The 10,381-nt window shown below is 37.2% G+C and overlaps 3 protein-coding genes across 6 annotated transcripts; 1 reads left to right on the forward strand and 2 right to left on the reverse strand.

Moving 5' to 3' along the window:
• Positions 1-6: 6 nt before the first annotated feature.
• Positions 7-6,609, forward strand: LOC105272232 (DNA polymerase delta small subunit). Of its 3 annotated transcripts, none has more exons than XM_011314263.1 (6): positions 7-320; positions 408-1,038; positions 1,253-1,381; positions 1,465-1,757; positions 1,933-2,060; positions 6,240-6,609. In XM_011314263.1, the coding sequence occupies exons 1-5, from the start codon at positions 140-142 to the stop codon at positions 2,055-2,057; spliced, it is 1,359 nt and encodes a 452-aa protein (XP_011312565.1). In that variant the 5' UTR covers positions 7-139; the 3' UTR covers positions 2,058-2,060; positions 6,240-6,609. The 3 variants fall into 3 exon arrangements, with proteins under 3 accessions (XP_011312565.1, XP_011312574.1, XP_011312556.1); XM_011314272.1 differs by having other exon boundaries at positions 6,245-6,609; XM_011314254.1 differs by having other exon boundaries at positions 1,933-2,040.
• On the reverse strand, positions 2,171-3,991 carry LOC105272223 (protein dimmed-like). The gene is made up of 2 exons (XM_011314243.1): positions 3,565-3,991; positions 2,171-3,444 (listed from the first exon to the last, which is right to left on the reverse strand). Exons 1-2 carry the CDS (start codon positions 3,787-3,789, stop codon positions 3,151-3,153), a joined length of 519 nt encoding a protein of 172 aa, XP_011312545.1. The 5' UTR covers positions 3,790-3,991; the 3' UTR covers positions 2,171-3,150.
• A 1,237-nt stretch (positions 6,610-7,846) lies between the features above and the next one.
• Positions 7,847-9,871, reverse strand: Dph1 (diphthamide biosynthesis 1). Of its 2 annotated transcripts, none has more exons than XM_011314294.1 (5): positions 9,708-9,871; positions 9,297-9,614; positions 8,692-8,999; positions 8,242-8,625; positions 7,847-8,158 (listed from the first exon to the last, which is right to left on the reverse strand). In XM_011314294.1, the coding sequence occupies exons 2-5, from the start codon at positions 9,607-9,609 to the stop codon at positions 7,931-7,933; spliced, it is 1,233 nt and encodes a 410-aa protein (XP_011312596.1). In that variant the 5' UTR covers positions 9,610-9,614; positions 9,708-9,871; the 3' UTR covers positions 7,847-7,930. The 2 variants fall into 2 exon arrangements, with proteins under 2 accessions (XP_011312596.1, XP_011312587.1); XM_011314285.1 differs by having other exon boundaries at positions 9,297-9,636.
• Positions 9,872-10,381: the final 510 nt, after the last annotated feature.

Raw genomic sequence — 10,381 nt, forward strand, 5'->3', positions numbered from 1 at the left:
AATTTCTGATTGTTTGTTTATGAACTCTGGGTTAATTCGAGGATAAAAATAACTCCTGTGTAAACAAACAAATGGTTGACGATAAAAATGTACGCGACTTGAAGGAGAAGTCACACGAGATCGAAGTGATCCATCACAAATGACAGAAAATAACATCAGCAGTAATGAAGTTCAATTGGACAGAGAATCTGCAGAGTTCAAGGACTTCGGAAGATTCAAAATTGAAAATAAAACATATGGGGCCCAATATCGTAACATTTACACAGCTAGACTGAAAAAATTGCAGTCAATATTGAAGGAGAGGGTGAAATTAAAATGGGGTAATTACAACATCTGTCTGTCATCTGTAATTTTCTCTGAGTTAATTATTTAAATCATTGAGATTTTTGAGGTTCCTCTTCTCCTAGGGAATCACAAAATCCTCCAGCTGACGAATCTCTCAGACATCACAGAAACCGACGATGCCGTCATCCTCATAGGTACATTATACAAGCACCAGGAGTTCAAGCCGTCGATCCTCAAAGAAATGAGTGAAGAGCTCCAATTGGTTCCTCAACCGACTAGATCGAACTACAGCTCCATCAAGGATCAATTATTCCTGGAGGACGAGACACTGCGAGTGAGACTGGTTGGTGATCATATGGATGTAGGTGAAATTGTCACAGGTCTTGTCTGCGCCGTCCTGGGGCGTGAGCTGGAGAACGGCTGCTTCTGGGTGCAGGACTTCTGCTTCCCTGGGATGTGCCCCAGGGTGTCAACATCGAGATCGTTGTCCAGCCATCCGGGAAGAGTTCTGCTGATTTCAGGACTGGACATGGCAAACACTCCGGATTCCCTGGAGCTGGAGCTGCTGACGGAGTGGATCACTGGAATGGCTGGGAATCCTCAAGCCCAGAGGAGTTCAGCCACTGTTTGTCTCGTCATAATCGCCGGAAATAGTGTCAGAGGGTCTGTCGAGACTTACCCACATAGGGGATACTCTGGGGCAAGAAACCAGAGGACAACAGCTGCTGTGGAGACCATCCTGGCGACTCACAGGTTCGACAAAACCAAAAGTTATCACTCAAACTGAATTTAATTACCATTTTCGGGGGATATCCCTGAATCTAAGAGAGATGGCGAATTTTTTGTTGATACCTTTTTTGGAGATCTCGTTCTATTCTATAAAAAAGGTATTGACAAAAATTTCGATATCTTTTGTGGATCTCGAGATATTTAAGGTTCTAATACCAATATTTTCTCTTTCAAATAGATTCGATAAATTTCTCAGACAAATTGTGGAAAATTGTCGAGTGCTGCTGATGCCTGGGGAGTTCGATCCCTCGAATCATTCGATACCTCAGCAGAGTTTACATCATTGTATTCTGCCTGAGTCCTCAAGGTGAGACAATTAATTTAAAAAATGAAGAAATTCATTCGACGGAGTTACGATAATGGCAATATTTTTATAATTTTCTCTGCCAGATTAAAAACTCTTCACTGTGGCACAAATCCTTGGATCGGAAAACTAGGTGATAGAATCGTCGCTGGATCGAGTGGACAGCCTGTCGATGATATAAAAAGGGTGACAGGTCTCATGAATTTTTCACCGCTCGACTGCCTGGAGAAAACTTTAACATGGAGACATTTTTCTCCCACTGCTCCAGATACCCTACCAGCATATCCGTACTTTGATACCGATCCATTCATTATGGAAGAGTCTCCCGATATTTATTTTGTTGGGAACATGAAAGAATACTCCACAAAACTTTTAATTGGTAAGAGATGAGTCGATTTTCCTTTTCCCTGTCAGATAATCACTCTTTAAATTCCAAAACTCGACAGAGTGAAATTAAATAAAATTTCAATAAATGCACGACAATTTTCAAAAAAAAATAGATGCAGCTGTAATTTTTAACGAAAAAATCGGTTTTTATTCTTTCAATTTTCCAGGAGAGGAAGGACAATCCGTCAGACTCATCAGCATCCCGAAATTCTCGAAGACTTCCACAGGAGTAATCGTCGACCTTGACACCTTGGAGACTGAACAAATATTCTTCGGTAATGAGCGAGAATAAATGGTGACAACCGAATTTTTCATTAATTTTTTTTATTCTTTTTATTTCGTTGAATAGTTTTCAATATATAATTTATTTATACCCTTTCAATAGATCCATATTTATATATATAATATATATTTCTGTATATAGATATTTATATCAATAAATATTATTTCTTTTAATGGATTAATCCATCGTCGACACTAGTTACCCAATGGATTAATTGATCTCCGCTGTTTGAAGTTATCGGATAATTATCGCCAAGTGATTGTAAACTACAATTTAAGAATGGAAAAGCAGTAGCAGACTAGATCAGTTTTTCTCGTTACACAGGAATTTTCCTGGTTAATTGATTATTAAATTTATTTTCCCCAGGAATTCTCTGATTCACAATCCAATTAATGAGTAACCATCAATAATCATCAATAAACCATTAAAATAAATTGTCATCTCCTAAAATAGATCCATCGATCGATTAATTTCTGGAAATAAATGCAAAAAATTACTGAAACGATAATTCCCTGGGAAAATAAAAATAATTCAAGAACCCATTGTTCCATTAAAGCATGCGTATTAAATGCACAATACCGGTATCGACATCACAAATCACTCGTCATACAAAATATCATCTCCCCAAGTAGAATCCCTTATTCTGATAATACTGGCACAAACATTCTCTCATTTGGCACATCGTAAACACCCATATTGGCCATAAATCCTGCAATTTATCATCGCTTAGCAGACAGTGAGAACAGCTGAAGAAAATACATTCCCAAGGCAAATCCCCTCGAGTCAAATATCCAGATTGAATCCACCCCCATAATGACCATTACCCCACCCCCGAAGAAATATAACCGACTTGATTTACCCTAAAAAATTCTAATCAATTCCCTCGAGTTTATTTTTTAGCAGAACTGAAAGAAGATACTGAACCGAGAAAATTCTTCGTTGAATGAACTTTCGTGAATTTATCCAGCATCATCAACCCCTGGAGATGATCTTGGAGATGATCTTGGAGATGATCTTGGAGATGATCTTGGAAATGATCTTAGAGATGATCTTAGAGATGATCCCCTGGAGATCACCCCCTCATGATCAACCGAGTGTTACTTCAGAGACGATCAGATCTTCTGGAGCTGTCGCTCCACGTGGAATTGTGATTTTCCTCTGAGCTATGAATCTCTGGTGTCGACGACCTCGACGAATTCGGAGTATTTATATTGAGGCAATTATTTAAATCCGATGCTTCCCTGTTGATGTCTGACGTCTGTCCCTCCTGGTCATCACTCCTCATAGCGCAGATGACATCTGTCAATGCGACGATGTAATTCTTGGCTAGTGTCAGGGTTTCGATCTTGGATAGACGTCTCTCTTTGCTCACGTGGGGAATGACCTCTCGGAGGCTCTGGAAAAATTCCAGGAATATAGGAATATAGGTACGTTGGGGAAATAATTAATCGGATTGGGTGAGCTATTGGAAAAGCAATATCTTGATTATAGTTTTTTTTTTTTCTTCTTTTTGTACCTGGAAAGCGTTATTCAGACTGTGCATTCTCATTCTCTCTCGCTCGTTACTCTCCAGTCTCCTGAGGGTTTTCTCCCTTGGTGTACTCACACGAGATGATTTTGAACATCTCAGGTTGTGTCTCTCGATGCGACGGGCTGTTCTCCGAGGAGTTTTACTCGAATTACCTTCCTTGGAGCTCCATTCTTCTGTCAGGCTGTCTTCATTCGTCACCTCGGAGCGCATTTTTTACGCTAAATAATTATCATTGTTATTATAATTGTTAAGGTTGTGGTTATCTTTTCATCGACTTTCTGGGATTTTCCAGAGTTCAAGAGCAACTGGAGACCTTTTGAATGAATATCTCTGTAATTAAATGGTGAAGGGTAACTAGTCGACTTGTTCCCTTCTCCTTTTATCCGGGAATATCTCGGAATCTCGGGCAGATAGCGTGATTTTCCTTTGAACCTTTTTTTTAAAGCGCAATGAGACCTGCAAAAAAGGTCATTACTAAAATTTCGCTATCTCTTTTAGATTGTGAGATATTCCCCGGGAAATTGACTTGTAATTGAATCGACTTGTCGTCCTTGACCAGTTTATTAGAGATTTGTTGTACCGGATTTAAATGACGGGCTTTGATACATTTGGAGATTGTTTTTAATTCCAGAAACTTTCTAGGGGACTTAACTCTATTTTAAATGATTTTGGGAGGAATTCAAATAGGAATTAAATATTTTAGCGGGAATTTATGATGAATTTGATAAAAAAAATAATTCGTACAGTTTAATTTTAAAATTCTGAAACATCAGAATTAAATCTCAACCCCTGGGATCTATAAAACCTTCATATCTCTTAATCCACTTCATTTACGAGGTACTTTACCCGCAAACTACCGCAGAAAATCCAATTTGCAAATATTCCAATGTGTAAAACACGTTGTGACAGTAATAATTCCCCAATTACCCGATTACCCATTTGAAAATTCCATTTAACGAATAAAAAAAGTTAAACAATCCCTTAATTAATGAACACCTTAACATGCATTAAATCATAATTAATAAATCCGTAGAAATAATCTCGCGAATTTCCCAATCATTCAAAAATTCGATTCCCATAATTCGATTCCCAAATTGTAAATAAATATTCAAATAATCTCTCTCCACACATAATCCCGCAATAAACAAACAATTGTTTAACATGCCTAAAATTATTCTTAATTAATAAAAAAAACTGCAATAATCCGGGAAAAATCGTTTGATTTTCCATGAAAAAATGATAAAAAAAAAAACTTTTAATTAATTTATCTATCTCTCTGTCCTGCGATAATTAAGAGCACCTGTTTGACCTGCATTAATTAATAATTATTAATAAAAAACTCACCAAATTTATCGTAAAAATAATCCCCTGGTTCGTTCACTTGGAGTAGCCAAATAAAAATACCGGGAAAAAGGGGAAAAAAAAGGGAGTTACAGTTGGTTTATACCATAAACCCAATGCTGGAGAAGTGGATACTTGTTGAGCCACGTTATAACGACGACTGACGTCGCGACGCCGGGGTGCGGTCGGCGCCGCCTTTTCCCACCCCCTGGACAATTTCGAAATCCAACCAGTGGCGCTTTTCAACTCGAGTTACGCCACAAATTTCCATTTTCCTACCCCTCGTTGCTATGAAAAATCTTTAGCTCAACGGTATTCATTAGCATTTGATCTTAGCCACCCCTGCATGTCAACTACATCAAGTGATAAATAGACTGGATAAAAAGAGGAATGAGATTACAACTCATAAAGATATACATCCAATTTTTTATATCAATATAAATTTTTTATATCAATATTTATCGATATTTATTTATCAATTTCAAATATTTTGCTTTTATCAGTCATTATTTCATCACCAAAGGCTCCACTGACTCCAGATCTATCAGAATTTTGTGGATTCCCTGGATTATTTGATCTATTGAATTATTTTATTCGATTTTATTATTTTGTCGATTGATTTTCCTGCGGAAATCGTGTGAGAATGATTTTTAATTTGTAAGTCATTCATTTAATTAATAAGATCTAGCCGAATAATTCGAGGGGAATTGTGGGGGAGGGGGGAGGTCCATTTGAGGATCAAATTTCCGTCGATTGATCGGAATTGTTAACAATTCAGTGGTGAAAGGGCGCGACAGGATGAGTCACTTGAGGGTGAATTTTCTTTGATCGAATATTTCTGCATGATAGTAGAAATTTAATAGAAAACCCCAGCGAATTCGATTTTCATGAGCGACTCGCTCTATTGATAGATTTCCTATTGAATCTTCATTTTAATCTAATCCCCTATCAAGCAATAAAAATAATAATATAAAAAAACTCTAGTCTCCATTTTTTTAAAGCTAAAGAAGTTCAAATTATTGGAGTCCAGTTTTCATCAAATATCTCGAAACCGAAAGAAGCTAGCGGAATTTTCATGGATACCTTTTCCCTAGAGAAAAACGAGATCTAAAAAAAAGGTATGAACAAAAATATCGCTATCTCCCCTCAATTCCGAGATAATCCCGAAAAACTGAGGATTTTTAATTCAGGAGTGGATTTGGGGGAATATTTGGTTCTGGGGATTTTTATCGGGTTAAAATCAATTGTGTTAAATAATAAATGATTAATAGGGATTGAATGATGGAGATATTGATGGAGCACCCGTTATATTGTTTCAGCACAGCCGGAGTTGAATGCGTGAGTTCAATGTTGGCTACAGGTGGGCGTATGACGTAATTCGCCCACGCGGAGACCCTTCCATTATCGTTGGCCACCAACCGTGTGCCGCTGCACCAGGGGGTGTCACCAGAGATGGTGATAAAAAGAGAGAAAAAAAAAAGATGCAGGGGATGAGAACAAAAAAAAAGCCGGACGAGAGGAGAAATGACTAGAGCATGTGCTCTGGTTTTTAATGGCCAACAACGAAACAAGAAACGAATTCTCTGTCACTTCATCTCCAGTCATGATTCCCCAGATGTAAAGTAAGGATCAGATAATTTCAATGACAATAACTGGATTTTAATACAAAAGAAATGGGAATTTTTATTCCCATCGTTGAATATAAATATATAATCAGCACAAATCTTGAATTTCAATTTCTATCAACAAATAGCAGATGCTCTAGTTTTTATTTATCAGTAATTATTTATTTATTATTTATCTTGAGGATTTTAGTTGAGGGATTTGCTTTCATTTTTTTGGTATTGATTTTCGAGAGTTTAAAGGAAAAATTCAAGAGATTCTCGGGAAATGGATGAACGAGATGAGAGAAATGTGTTATTTTGTTTCATTACTCCTGATGGTAGGGGAATTTTGCTCTGGGAATTAATGGGGATGGGTGGGTGGCGAGGGGGTGGATTGAGGGGAGGGGCGGATGTGTTATGATGGGTCTTTCATCGTGTGTTCGAGGCGTGAGGCTTCAGAGAGTAATTCGAATACTAATTAGTCGAAGGTGATGTGGGTGGATCGTTGGAATCGTGTGAAGTCACTAAAAAAAATTATCCAAAACAAACAATTAAATATAACAACAAATTAAAATTAAATCCTCAACATCAAAGGATTTCAATTTCAAAGAATTATGATTCTTATGAATTTTTAAAAGGCTCATGCATTTTTCATGGAATTCAAGCAATTGGAAATTTTTTTTTGTAGGAAATTCTCTCTGGGAATTTTCCAGGTTTATCACCGGGAAATCGATTTTTCCGACTGTATAAATTGTCATCCTCTCAGGATTTTCATACGTCAATAACACATTTACCGAGTGTATGGCCCACTGGGCAGAAATGATTCAAGTTTCTTACATAAATTTAATATTTTCCAGACTCTAACTCGTAATGGGAAAATGTCACATTAAAAACAAGCGGATTCTCTTTATTTTCTCGAGACGTGGAATGTTTTTTATAAATTTATAACGATGCGGTTGTTTGCTGCCCTAGAAATTCCAGCGATCGGAAATTTCAATCAAATAACAATTTCCTGTGGAGCTACCGCAACTCCTGCATTGAATAAAATTACCAGAAATTCCCAGAAATTACTAGAATTCCTGTCAAATTTCCAGACATTAATAAAAATGACTTTCCCAATTTTCTCCAATAGACACATTCGCCATAAACTAAATTATTATTAAATTATTACACTTAAAAAAATTACGAATCCTCATTTTTCTCTAAAATTTATTCCAGACTTTATATTTATTTAACCCATAATTCGCAGACAACTCCAATTATTTATTAATTAATTAATAAAAATTGAGGATTAACAAAAGGGATTGAAGAACTGAAACTATCGGATAAATATTGTTCTCAGTTAAAGATTCGATATTTTATTTTTCTGAATTGACAAATTTCTTAAAAAATGCCGAAAGAAAAATTTATTTATTCTTACATTTACCACAACACGCGTCACTCTGCTTCTCCAGATCATTGGGCTTGTGATTGGGTGTCCATGGACCGAGAGAGGCTGACGAGTAAAAATCCATGGGGTACGGTTTATCTCGATCGTATTTCGATAGATTCAGTGACACTGCCCCCTCATACGTCGTGAGAAATGGTTTCTGGAAGGCTGTACCCCAATCTATACTCAGCCTCGGACATGCGATCTGAACACGAGAATATAAATCATAAAAAATAATTATTTATCCAAAATAAAAAACCTTTACCCTAAATTTTGGGAGATCATTACCTGAATGAACGAATCCACATGATCAAACATGGAAATTTTATCCGGAAATATTTCAGACAGGAGAATATTGACGTTCCTCTTCCCCAGGGATTGAATTCTCCTCTCCAATACGTTCAATACCGCAGGGTTTCCCTGTCTTCCAAGAGTTCCAAGGACCAATCCAATGGTCTGTGAATTTTTCGCTCTCTCTATGGCATCCCCTCGGACTGTTCTCATCAGCTCGTGATCGTAGAATTCCTCAGTGAGTTTTTTATCGTACGGATCGTACCTGAAGGCCCTCAGACTTGGATTCGCTATCATGGCAGCCTCCAGGTGAAATCTCCCATCGCCGACGTAAATGAGGGCATCAGCACAACGAATTTGTGGAGCTGTGCAGCCTAGAATCTTGATAAAAAAAAATTCAAAGATCAAACTGACATCAATTAAATTACAATTATTATTATTAATTACCTCTCCAGGACTCAAGGGCTTGCTCTGGGGTACTGTTGTCTCGTACCCGGCGCTTCTCATCTCTCTGGCAATAGCTTGGAGGGTTCCTGCGAATTGAATTGTACTGACGAGTGCTATTTTCGTGATCACTGGGAGTGTTGCTTGCAAGCAGTCGATGCAGTGGGCTGTATCGATTTTAATATCAACAAATATGTAGAGGACTTTGATCCCAGTCGTCTGATCTATCGGGATCAAGCAGGAGTGGCCGTAGTGGATCAGGAGATCAATATTCAGGGCTCGAGCTGAATAATCGTCCACACAGCAAGCACCTGGAATTTAATAATAATTCATCAAGAGATCAACAATAAACTAGTAATTATTTCTCATTTTTCACAAATTTAGAGATTTTTCAAATATTTACATATTTATAAATTTATAAATAATTTATAAATATGTAAATATAGTGTCAAATAATTTTTACACTAGATTGTTAATTAATTGTTATTATTACTACTCTCTTTTATTTATTATTCTCAAATTTATGGTATCTATGGAGGATTATTGTTGAAATTAGAATTTAGGGGATGATTTAAGGTTTTTAAATAAATAAATGAGGATTTATTTACCATAAGTGACGTCACCCATTATGACAGTCTCGGTATCAGTAAAATCTTCGATAATATCTGCAATAGTTGTTGCATAAAGCAGAAGTCCCTCAGGCATTTGTAGAGCAACTCTTTTGGCTTTTGTCTCCCTGATTCTCCAGATTGTCTTGTGAATTTCGAAATTGTAGTTTTCGGGGAGTGCAGCTATTGCTGCATTCAGGAGAGGATCGTTAAGCAGATCCTGGGGGATTTTGTTGACCCTGACTGGAGCCTTGAAGATCTTCCTCAAGGGTTTTGCCTTCACCACGACTACAGAACTCTCATCGGTGCTCATTGTCCCTTCAAATTACAACTGGTTATTCTAAAAATATAGTAAATTATTACAAAACATGTGGAGATTTTATTATTAAAATTTATTGGTGCTTTAATTACGTGATTGTCTTTTCAATTGCGGGGATTAGACACTCGCTGCTGACGAGGAAACCGTGGATAATTATTATTGGTACAGAAAAATCAGATTGCCAGTAGTTTTTCTATTGTTTATTTACGATAAAATCATCTGACGTTGAATAGAAAGAGGAGGGACTAAAGTAGAGGCTCAGTTTTGGGGGTTGGAGTGACCCCAGTGGCATCGTAGTACTGCACCCCAAGAGAGGGAGGGCGCCACACGCTATGCTGGGGTGTCCATCAAGTCGATGGGGTGAATTTTATTTTTTGCGGGATGAATGCTGTTTGTTTTTTATTTGTTTAACTGAAATTTAACCGGCTGTAGAACGAGCGGAAGGGGGAAGCCACGTCTTGTGGAATTTCAATGGAAAAAATTATTCAATATATTGAAGATATACCACTAATGAAATTAGTTTTTCAGAATGAGCGCGTTGTCTACATGGTAACGTGCTTGCCTACCACGCCGACGGCCCGGGTTCGATCCCGCCGTCATTCATTTTTTTTTTCAAATAATTCCAATTTTTTGTTTTCTAACTGGCTAATAAATCGAAATATTGGTTAAAAACTGAATAGCTCCTCGATTGTCATGTTCCCCTGATACTTTTACAAAAATTTCGAATTTTTCACTTTCAGTGAAAATTTCAGTGAATAGCTCCTCG

The sequence above is a fragment of the Fopius arisanus genome, unplaced genomic scaffold (genome assembly GCF_000806365.1).
Source record: "Fopius arisanus strain USDA-PBARC FA_bdor unplaced genomic scaffold, ASM80636v1 scaffold00004, whole genome shotgun sequence".
In the NCBI taxonomy this organism is placed as follows: Eukaryota; Metazoa; Arthropoda; class Insecta; order Hymenoptera; family Braconidae; genus Fopius; species Fopius arisanus.

What these genes read in the sequence shown, in the direction of transcription:
- Dph1 (XM_011314294.1), bottom strand. Translation starts at nt 9,609, where the DNA reads ATGAGCACCGATGAGAGTTCTGTAGTCGTGGTGAAGGCAAAACCCTTG. An exon ending in AATGGGTGACGTCACTTATG is followed by an intron (nt 9,000 to 9,296) that starts GTAAATAAATCC and finishes ATTAAATTCCAG; the next exon opens with GTGCTTGCTGTGTGGACGAT. An exon ending in ATGTGGATTCGTTCATTCAG is followed by an intron (nt 8,159 to 8,241) that starts GTAATGATCTCC and finishes TCTCGTGTTCAG; the next exon opens with ATCGCATGTCCGAGGCTGAG.
- LOC105272223 (XM_011314243.1), bottom strand. Translation starts at nt 3,789, where the DNA reads ATGCGCTCCGAGGTGACGAATGAAGACAGCCTGACAGAAGAATGGAGC. An exon ending in GTCTGAATAACGCTTTCCAG is followed by an intron (nt 3,445 to 3,564) that starts GTACAAAAAGAA and finishes GAATTTTTCCAG; the next exon opens with AGCCTCCGAGAGGTCATTCC.
- LOC105272232 (XM_011314254.1), top strand. Translation starts at nt 140, where the DNA reads ATGACAGAAAATAACATCAGCAGTAATGAAGTTCAATTGGACAGAGAA. An exon ending in CTCCACAAAACTTTTAATTG is followed by an intron (nt 1,758 to 1,932) that starts GTAAGAGATGAG and finishes TCAATTTTCCAG; the next exon opens with GAGAGGAAGGACAATCCGTC. An exon ending in GACTGAACAAATATTCTTCG is followed by an intron (nt 2,041 to 6,239) that starts GTAATGAGCGAG and finishes ATATTGTTTCAG; the next exon opens with CACAGCCGGAGTTGAATGCG.